This window comes from Ovis aries, chromosome 7 (assembly GCF_016772045.2).
Source record: "Ovis aries strain OAR_USU_Benz2616 breed Rambouillet chromosome 7, ARS-UI_Ramb_v3.0, whole genome shotgun sequence".
NCBI lineage: Eukaryota > Metazoa > Chordata > Mammalia > Artiodactyla > Bovidae > Ovis > Ovis aries.
This window is the reverse complement of record NC_056060.1, coordinates 85,399,116-85,409,871: the sequence shown is the minus strand read 5'-3', so window position 1 is coordinate 85,409,871 and position 10,756 is coordinate 85,399,116. Positions and strand designations below refer to the sequence as shown.

The window sequence follows — 10,756 nt, the reverse complement described above, 5'->3', positions numbered from 1 at the left end:
ACCTGAAGCAATCAGCTACAATAAGTGAGGAAATGCGACCCCCGTGGACTAGCCTACCAGGCTTCTCCGTCCATGGGATTCTCCAGGAAAGAATACTGGAGTGGGTTACCATTTCCTCCTCCAGGGTATCTTCCCGACCCAGGGATCGAACCTGGGTCTCCTGCATTGGAGGCAGACACTTTAACCTCTGAGCCACCAGGGAAGATCTACTGAAATTACCACTGGTTAAAAAAAGAAAAACTTTCTGAAGCTAAAATTTGAGGGTGTAGGATGTGTACAATATGTTGGTGCCTGTATGTATGTGTCTGTCTCTGTGTGTGTTCACCTTGCCCCTTCTTGAGTTGTCCCAAATTAAACTGAATTTGGTCACTAAGACTCTCCTCCTGCTTTGTCTACACCCAGCCAGTTCTGAGGGCTCCTCTCTCACACTCCATCCCACATGACACCCATTTACTTCCACTTTTATTTCAGGAACTATGTCCTGTCTTACCAAAGGGAGCCCGTGGGTCTGGAGAGGAGATACAGCATACTTAGCTCATCAGCCATGGCTACAGCCAGATTTTCAGTCTGTTCATTGATGGCAGTTCTTCTCAAATGTCAGTGGGTGAAAGAATCACCCAAGTGCTTATTTAAAACATGTAATTTCAGGCTGCAGCTTTAGAGACACTGTTACGGCTGGGTTAGGTCCAGCCTACCTAGAAACTGTACTTTGAGAAGTAGTGCCTTATAGCTGATATTATTGGTCCTTGAGGCTTAACTGAGAAGAGGGAAATCATCTTACAGGCCCTAGAATACCGCCCCCTTCCCATCCCCGGCTATTTATTGGCCGAACCATGACATGTGGGATCTTAGTTCCCCAACCAGGGATCAAACTCAATCCCCCTGCAGTGGAAGCATGGAGTCTTAACCTCTTAATCACTGGACCACCAGGGAAGTTCCAGACTCTCCTTTCTATCCAGCCTCATTAGACATCACTAGAACACTGGCCTCTGTGTTCACCCTAAGGAACCAAGGCCATGAGCAGTGTTTCCTGAAGGATCCCAAAGAAAAACAGCCCCACTATGATTCCAAATCTTCTGTGTTAGGGCTCTATTCTTATCTTAGCTGATACAAATATGGGCAGGGGTCTGAAGCCCAGCCTCCCTGTTCCACCTGTCACTTATAGGCACTACAGAAACCTAAACCATTTTTCTGTCCATCTTTTAAAATATGTGCCCCTTTGGGGGAAGGGTAAAGAGGGGCTCTTTAAGGGTAAAGAAGGAGGATCATAGGATTTGCTCAGTTTGTTACCAAGAGAAGTCCAGTACCAATAATAAGGACATTAAAATACTTGGGTAAATGAAGGAAGACACCTGGAGTTCTGGTCTTACACTTGATCAGCACGTGGTGAATGTAATAAGCAATCAGCCTGAGGAGTCAGTTCTGATGGTTATCTAGGGCAATTCTAAACACTCCAGTTGGTCGAGAAGTTCTTTTACTGGACTCATACCTTCCTATGCTCTTTTATAAAAAGGACTGTATGGTATGTCTCCCCAAATACCTTATTTCCCAGTTCTATACATCAGCAGGGGGCTATGGGGGAATTCTAATTTGTCTACTAATCAATTCATAACCAAATTAGCAGAACAGTTAAGATGGTCCTCAAACTACTCAGAAGTCTCAGGAACATCTGAATGCATTCTCTCTTCTCTCCTGCAACTGACAGACTTCATTCCTCACGAAGAAAGAGAAGGCTTCCATGTGCTCAAACCTGTTTTCATTCACCAAGAAGGCAATGGAGGCCCTCTTCTCTCCGCCTTTCTGGGTGTCCTTTTTTTTTTTAGGATTTCAGTGCTGAATCTCTACCACCTTGTTGTAGAAACTCCAGATGCTGGATTCTCCTCCAGTAACTTCCTGTGGTAGCTAAGTTAACCTTTAGTGGGCCCTGCAGCCACCTTTTAACCTTCTCTGGAAGCCAGAGAGAAGACCTGGCTAGGGTCCACCTAGGATGGATGAGGAAGCATGAAAGCCGAGGCTAAGCAGGAAGCAGCCAGGGGCGGAGCTATATCATTCTGCTGAACTGTTTAGGTAAACACCGTGCAACTGGATGCAAATTCACATGCCATGGGAGGACCCGCCTGCTGTGGTCTGGTAATGGAGACGCGTGCACGCACCAGCATCCCAGGTGCTGGAACTTCCCTTGGGGACGAGCCTGGACCCACCATCTGCTGAAACCAAATGTAAGAACAAAACATCTCTTTTAGAGCTCACATTTCTTAACCAAAGTTTAAAAAATTGCCCAGCAATGAAATAAAATGAGTTGATCCCATTTCAGTCTTGTTTGTGAATACTGATTGTTGGGAAATTAGTAAATGGAAAAAAAAATAAAAATAGACTTACTTTATTAATTTTAGAAATCAGTTAATTCCAAAGGGTGCATTCACTGTGGCCCATGTGGTCAGCGGCACACCGACTTTTGTCTTTACGCCCCCGGGGAAACTTGTGATGCAAGCCCCCCTTTCTCCCAAACCCTCCGGAAAGGGAAGAACAGCTTTGGTAGATAACGTCGTTGGGATTCTAGGTTTGTAGGAGGTAAAGCTTAATACTGCAAAGTCTGGAAAAGAAGAGGAAGCAAAATGCAAATAGCCAAAGAGCCTCTTTTATATCATCTGTGTGGTAGCAGGAGAGGGGCAGAGAAGACCTAAGCAGGTGGGGGAAGGGAGAGGGAAAAGAGGAAAAGATACACGTGTGCTCAGATGGGGTATATATCGCATCCGCTGAAGGTCCCTGCTGCCAAGTTCCATCGAAACCCAGCTGATACGTTTCCCTGTCGTCTCAGGACAAGCCTGGACTGGCTGATGGGCAACAGTCTACTGCCACTTCTGCTGGAAGGCATTGGGGACTAAAGCAGCAAAAAAATACTCTGGACCCCTTGCAGCACTGGTGAGTGCTTCACTGGAGTCAGGCACCCAGGGGTGGCGGAGCAGTGAGCAGGTTCCTCCTCCGCGGGTCTGTGCTTCATCTTTTAGTGTGAATGGGATCTGGAAGAGAGGAAGTCAACCACTGAGTATCAGACATGAGCACGTGGGCTTGTACTAATCTGTGGCAATGTTTGGATAAGTTAGCGTTACTGAAGAATAAAGTAGCTGTGGCCCAGATAAATGAAGGTCACTTGAAAGTAGAAAACTATTCAGTTAATAATTTTTTAGGTTTATTTTTTAATTGGAGGATAACTGCTTTACAATGTTGTGTGGGTTTCTGCCATACAACACCATGAATCGGCCATAAGTATACACGTGTCCCCTCCCTCTTGAACCTCCCTCCCACCCTTCTAGGTTGTCACCTAGCACTGGGTTGAGCTCTTCTTAACTACTTTTGTTGGAAACTGTTCTAAACACTCTCATTTTGCCGCTGCTGCTTTTTTGTGTAGACCTCTTAGTTTCTCCTGGCCCCCCACAAGAACACTTACCCCTTTTGCTTCTTCAATAAAAGATGCTAAATACAAGCTACCCTTTTCTTGAACCTCAGAGTCAGCATTGTTAGCATTCAATATTGAACTGTGTGGGAAAACTATTCTATGTATGCTCCAGTTTGTCTAAATCTTCCTTCCATGTAGGGTTATCAGGTAACACTTGACCTTGTATCCCCTGCGCTAGCCCCCAAATATATCCCTACACTCCTCCATCCAGTTTAGGAAAAGGAACATTACCACTACCTCAAATCCCCCACGCTGCTGCTGCTGCTAAGTTGCTTCAGTTGTGTCCAACTCTGTGCGACCCCATAGACGGCAGCCCACCAGGCTCCTCTGTCCCTGGGATTCTCCAGGCAAGAATATTGGACTGGGGTCCCATTCCCTTCTGCAAAGCATGCATGCTAAGTCGCTTCAGTCATGTCCGACTCTGTGCAACCCCATGGACAGCAGCCCACCAGGCTCCTCTGTAGGCAAGAGTACTTGGAAGGGGTTGCTATTTCCTTCTCCAGTGAGACTCTCTTAATTCTTTCCCATCCCCACTATCCTGCATTTTGGGTTTATCTTTCCCTTGTTTGCTTTTTAAAAAAACAGGTTTGGTTACTATATATACTCATATCCTAAACATTATATTTCAGCTTTATGTAAGTTTGAATTTTACAATGCTATTTCGTTATGTGACTATTCTTACATGTGATCTCAGCACACAACTGGAAGAATTTCTTTAGATAGATACTTAGGAGTGGAATTGTTGGGTCATAAATACTTGCATCTTCAACCCTCTAAAAATAATGCCAGATTATTTTTGAAAGCAGTTGTACCAATTCACACCCCCTCTGACAGAGTAAGAGCCCCAACCCCTGGCCTTCTCTATATGTGGAAAAGTGGTATTGCCTGAGTATAAAATTTTTGTAAATCGACTGAGATACGATGGTATCCTACTGTGGCATCTGCCTGATTAGGAATGAGGTTGAACATTTTTTCAAGTTTATCTAGTATTACACATACATATTTTTTCTTCAACAAAATTCCAGGACATGCCTTTTGCTTATTTTCCAATTGAGTCATTGCTTTTTAATGTTTTTAAATAGCTCTATTGGGATATAATTCCATACCATTCAATTTATCCATTTAAGGTGTAAAATTCAGTGGCTTTTAGTATATTCACTGTGCATCCATCACCACAATCAGGTCTAGAACATTTTCACTGAAATGAAGTGAACACCCACACCTCTTAGCCATCACCCCGGTACATCGCATGCCCCCGCCCCTCGGTACCCATTACTCTCTTTCTACCTCTGTGGATTTGCCTATTCTGCTGTTGTCGTGCAGTCTCTAAGCTGTGTCTGACTCTCTGCAGCCCCTTGGACGGCAGCACTCCAGGCTCTTCTGTCTGTTATTATCTAACATTGCCTACTGTGGGCTCAGTCGCTTCAGTCGTGTCCGACTCTTTAGGACTCCACGGTCTGCAGTCTGCCGGGCTCCTCTCTGCCCATGGGATTCTCCAGGCAAGAACACTGGAATGGGTTGCCATGCCCCGCTCCAGGGGATCTTCCCAACCCAGGGGCTGAAAGTGCATTCTGCAGCTCCTGCCTTGCAGGCAGATTCTTTACCGCTGAGCCATCAGAGAAGCCCATTCTGGACATTGCCTATTAAGTGGAATCCTTTAGTATGCAGTCCTTTGTGTCTGGCTTCTGTCACTTACCATAATGTTTTCAGGGGGCGGTTCATCTCACAGAATGTATCAGTATTCTGCTCCTTGAACGGCTGAGTAATGCTCCCTTGTGTATATATACTACATTCACTCACTCATTAGTTGCTGGATGTTTGGGCTGTTTCCACCTCTTGGATATTATTAATAATCTGCTATAAACACTCAAGTGCAAGTTTTTGTTTGGACATATGTCTTCATTTGGGTTATATACGTAAGAGTAGAATTGCTGGGTTATAATGGTAATTCTATGTTTAACGGTTTGAGGACCTGCCAAACTGTTTTCCAAAGTAGGTGCACCATTTTGGATTTCCACAAGCAGGGTATAAAGCTTCTCATTTCTTCACATCCTCGTCGACACTTATTATTGTCTTTTTTTGAATATCACCATCCTGGTGGGTATGAAATGATATTCTGTTGTGGTTCTGATTTGCATTTACTTAGAAACTAATGCTGTTGAGAATGTTTTCATAAGCTAATTTCCATGCATATCTTCTGTGGAGAAATGTCTTGTTCAGATTCTTTGCCCATTTAAAAAATGGAGTTGTTTTTTCAATTAATGAGCTGTAAGACTTCTCTACATATCTAGATGTAAATCCTTTATTACATAAATAAATTGCAAACATTTTCTCCCATTCTGTGGTTTGTCATTTCATTTTGATGGTGTCCTCTGAAGCACAAAATGTAAAAATTTTGATGATGTCCAGTTTTTCTATTTCTTTTCTTTTTGTTGCTTATGCTTTTGATGTCGTATCTAAGAAACTACTTACTGATTTTTAAAGTCTTTGCTTAATACCTGGACACTAATTTTTTGAAGGTATGTTACAAATACCCTCATTGAGTTTGTGACTTGTTTCTTCAATCTCTTTAGAGTATCTTTTTTTGTAGAGGTTGTTTCATGATTAATTTATAAGTAAAGTCCTATTCCGAGATAAAAATTAGGTTGCATTTTTCGATATACACTTAACAAGTGACCTTTCCAGAAAATGACTTTGTTTTAAATGTTAAGACTTTCAGAATATCCAGGGCAGTCACCATAAAAAAACAGATGGTTTCTTTTAAAAACTTCTTAAAATTAAAAATTTCAAACATGCACACAAACTAGAAGAGCATCAGACACTTTCCTGTTCCCACCCTCTAGCTTTGATCAGCATCAGCATCCTACAATCCTTCTTTCATTTCTCTCCCTGTGCATACTTTTTCTTCTGGAATACTTCATAGAAAACCCAAGATAACACATCATGTTATCCATAAATGCTTTAGCATCTATTTCATGTAGGTAAGGACTCAAGGATAAAAGGAAAACAAATCAACCCCCGACCCCCCAGCATAGTTATGGTGTCTTAGAAGTTCTTAATTTGAACAAAGTCAAATTGATCAGTTTTCACCTTTCTAGTTTGCACTTTGGGGATCTGAGAAAGCTTTTCCTTACATTATATATTGTCATATACTGTCTTATAAAATATGGACACTTTTGCTTCTGTATTTAAGTATTTCAATCCAAACTAAAATTGTGTACAGGATGAAGCATAGATCTACTTTCATTTTTTCTTACACAATAACAAAATTTCCTAGCATTATTTATTGAAAAATCTACCCTTTCCTCCTTTAACTGCAGTATTTCTCTACCATACACTGTTTCCATGCAGAAGAAACACAGTTTACTGTGCCAACACCACATTTTCTTAATTTCTTTACCTTGATAATAATTCTGGTTATGTGGTAAGACAAGTCACATATGGCCCCCTATCTCTCATTACTATTCTGTAAGAGTATAAGGGTTATACTTGGCCATTTTCTCTTCCAGGTAAATTTCAGAATCAACTTAAGCTTTAAAAAAAATGAACAACTAATATCCTCTTCTCCAGTCTACAGATCAATTTTGGAGTGAACTGACATCTTACCAAACTGATTTTTAATATATGAACATGTTTCTCTCTTCACTGTTTTTTTTGTTTTCTTAAGTGACTCTACATAGGGTTTTATAATTTTTTAAACACTAGGTTTTAACTATTTTTGTTAGATTCTTCCCTAGGTATAGTATATGTTTTCATGATTATAACTTTGACACAAAGAGTCTGTGCTAAGTAGCTTCGGTCGTGTCTGACTCTTTGTGACCCCTTGGACTGTAGCCCACCAGGCTCCTCTGCCCATGGGATTTTCCAGACAAGAATACAGGAGTGGATTGCCAAGCCCTTCTCCAGGGGATCTTCCCAACCCAGGGATGGAACCCGCGTTTCTTATGTCTCCTGCACTGGCAGGTGGGTTCTTTAACCACCACCACCACCTGGGAAGCCCGACACAAGGGGTATCTTTTCTATAATCTGTAATTGATTTTGGAAAATGTTTGTAAAGCTAGTAATTTACTTGAATACTTGTTTTGGGTTTCCAAGCAGACAGATGCATTATGTGAGAATAATGACAGATTTTCTTCAGTCCTTTCTTCATTTTTCCCTTGTGCTACTTTATTGACCAGGACTTTCAGTACAACATTCAATAGAAGTGACGGGTTCCCTTGTCCTGCTCTGCACCTTAAAGGAAATATTTTCAAGGTTTCCCAACTAATAGTATGATAGTTACTGTTGACTTTTTGTAGAGATATTCTATTATTAGGTTCTTTTCTGAGTTAGCTAGGAATTTTTTTTATTTAAGTCATGAAAGTACTGAATTTATCAAATGCTCATTCTGTATCCATTGAGAGGAGCATATCATTTTTTTCCCCTTTGATCTGTTACTGCAGAAAATTATGAGTCCCTTTTTAAATATGACACAATCCTTGAAGCTCTGGGTGGACCTAACTTGATCATGATTTTTTTTTTTAACATTATTGGGCTCAGTTCGCTAATGCTGTAGCCAGATTTTTTCACATTTATATCCACAATTAAGAAATTATAATTTCAGAACTTTTAGGGTAGACTGTCTTTGTTAGGTCTTGCTATTAAGACAATAATAAGAGTTAGGGTGTTACTCCTTTTCCTTGACTCTGAAACAGTTTATAGAAGATTCGTAGATGTGGTTCTTAGATGTCCAGTAAAACTATAAAAGCCTAGGGTTGAGCTTGTGAGAAGACTTGTTCTTGACTCAGTTTCCTAATAAGTAAAATAATATCTGGGCTTTATATTTCTTCTTTAGTAAATTTTTGTAAGCTAACTACTATAATTGTATCCATCCCTGGTAGCTCAGCTGGTAAAGACTCTTCCTGCAATGTAGGAGATGCCAGTTCGATTCCTGGGTCAGGAAGATCCTATGGAGAAGGGATAGGCTACCCACTCCAGTATTCTTGGGCTTCCCTGGTGGCTCAGATGGTAAAGAATCAGCCTGCAGTGTGGGAGACTTGGGTTCAATCCCTGGGTTGGGAAGATACCCTGGAGAAGGGCATGACAACCCACTCCAGTATTCTTGCCTAGAGAATCCCCATGGACAGAGGAGCCTGGTGGGCTACAGTCTATGGGGTCACAAAGAGCTGGACGCCACTGAGTGACTAAGCACACACATCCATCTCAACAAAGTTTTAAAAATGTATCAAAACAAGGTTATTCATAGTATCTTCCTACCATCTGTTTTATCTCTGAAGCATGTATAATGTCTCTATTTGTTCCTCACAACCCTATGTTTATTTTCTATTTTGTTAATTTCCTCTTTTATCTTTATTATCTTTGAATTTATGTTGTTCTTTTTTTAACTTCTTAAGTCAGACACTTAGCACATTAACTTTCAGCCTCTCCCCTTTCCCTAGCATAAATCTGCCTTTAATATTCCTCAGGTTTTTGATAAACAGTGTTTCCAAACTACGATTTTTTTGATGAATTAACTCTTTCTTAATTTCTAAACACACGAGACTCTTCCACTCATTCTTCTGTTACTGGATTGTGATCCAGGAAGATGGTCTTTGAAATGTGATTTAAAGCCTACTACATAGTTTCTACAGACACTAATGTTTGTTATGCGCTTACACAGCATGATGTTCTACACACATCATGTCAAGTCTGTGAACTGAGTAGTTCAAACTTCCTAAAATGTTTTCAAGATTTTCAGACTGCTTGATTTAGCAATTACTGAGTCACATTAAAACATTCCATAACGAAGATGGATTTGTCTGTTTCTCTTTGTGGTTAAGTTTTGCCCAATATATATATATTTTTTTATAACTATTCATTTTATTTAATTTTAAAAATCACTCAATATGCTAGTTAAAATAAGTCCACAAGGAAAGGATACTTTCCTGATGAATTTTCAGAACTTTTTGCCAAAATGTAGTGATTCCTTTTATTTTTCAATCTACTTTTTGCCTTAAAATCTATTTTGTCTGGTGACTATAAGTGTACCCTCCTAGTATATCTTTTTCCAACCTTTCCTTTCATGCTTTTTCATATACTTATGATTGAGATGTATCTCTAATTTTAAGTAGTCTACAAGTGGCTGCTTAAAACCAAGGCTGACAATATATCCTCTTCTGGTTGACCACTTCTCCCCACCTCCACTGCTACTATCTTGCCCCGTCTGACGCAGCAGCCACAGAGATGATACCAGATCCAAAGTCAGCTCCTGCACGCCTCTACCCGGAATGCTCTGACGGCTCGCACTTCCCTCAAAAGGGAAGTACAGGTCCTTTCCTTAGCTTGTGGGGTCTTCGGGATCTGACCCCTCATCATCTCTGAGGCCCATCTGTGTCCACTCTTCCTTGCTCCCTACTGGCCTGCTTGTCTTTCCCAAACACGGCAGCCACGATCCCTTTCAAGGCAGGCGCGCGCACTGTGCCCTCTGCTTGGAATTCCCTTCCCTCGCCACCACCGGTTCAGGCCCTCACCCCCTTCAGGTCTTCACTCAAACGCCACCCTTCCTGACTACTGCTCAGCACAGTGCCTCTCCTCACTCCCCGTTTCCTTTCACGGCTTCACTTTTTCTCTGGAACACTCACCACTATCTAATGCACTATTTGTGTTACTTACTTGGTTTCCTGTCTCTCTCCCATTAGGGAGTTCTGGTTATTTTGTTCACTGCTCTGAGCTGTGTGCCTAGTGCTGACCAGTGTGCAGCACGTAGTGTGGTTTAGGGCTAAGCTGTGTGCGACCCTTTGGCCACCCCATGAACTGTAGTCAGCCAGGCTCCTTTGTCCATGGGATTTTCACATAGCAGATGCTCAGTAAATATCTGTCCAATGAATCAGTCTCTTTCACTGGAACATTTAGTTCATTCACATTTCTGTAATTACTAATATTTTAATTTACATCCACGATCTTAAATCGCGCTTCCTATGTGTTCTACCTTTTCTGTGTTTTCTTATGGATTTGTCATTTTTATCATCTCGTTTCCTCTCTACTATTTTGGAAGTTTCACATTTGTAACCTTCTAGTAATTACTCTGCTCCCTTCTGCATTTGTATAAAGCATGTATGGCTGAAGTTATCAATATCTTCATCTTTTCATTGTACCATGTCGGGTTAGATGCCTCTGACTCTGATCATACCTTCTCTTTTGATTTATATGATACTGATGTTGGATATTTTCATTCCCTTCCTCTCCCTTGTAGCCTCACAAGAACATCATTAGTACTTCACTGGTTATTATGTTTACATTTGTCCACATTTTTATACAGTC

The 10,756-nt window shown here is 41.2% G+C and overlaps 1 protein-coding gene and 1 non-coding gene across 34 annotated transcripts in view; both read right to left on the bottom strand.

The window, feature by feature from the left end:
- Positions 1–130: 130 nt before the first annotated feature.
- TRNAW-CCA (transfer RNA tryptophan (anticodon CCA)) lies at positions 131–202 on the bottom strand. Its single transcript has one exon. It is a non-coding gene; the product is annotated as a tRNA-Trp (tRNA).
- Positions 203–2,364: 2,162 nt separating this feature from the next.
- The window catches only part of TTLL5 (tubulin tyrosine ligase like 5), a 311,118-nt gene continuing 302,726 nt past the window's right edge, over positions 2,365–10,756 (bottom strand). For 29 of the 33 annotated variants that reach the window (XM_027972048.3, XM_060418366.1, XM_060418388.1 and 26 more), the window contains one exon: positions 2,365–3,020. In XM_027972048.3, coding sequence (XP_027827849.1) covers positions 2,998–3,020 — 23 coding nt within the window. In that variant the 3' untranslated portion in view covers positions 2,365–2,997. The remainder of the gene's footprint in view (positions 3,021–10,756) is intronic. The other 4 variants (XM_027972042.3, XM_060418363.1, XM_012182100.5 and 1 more) reach the window with 1 other exon arrangement.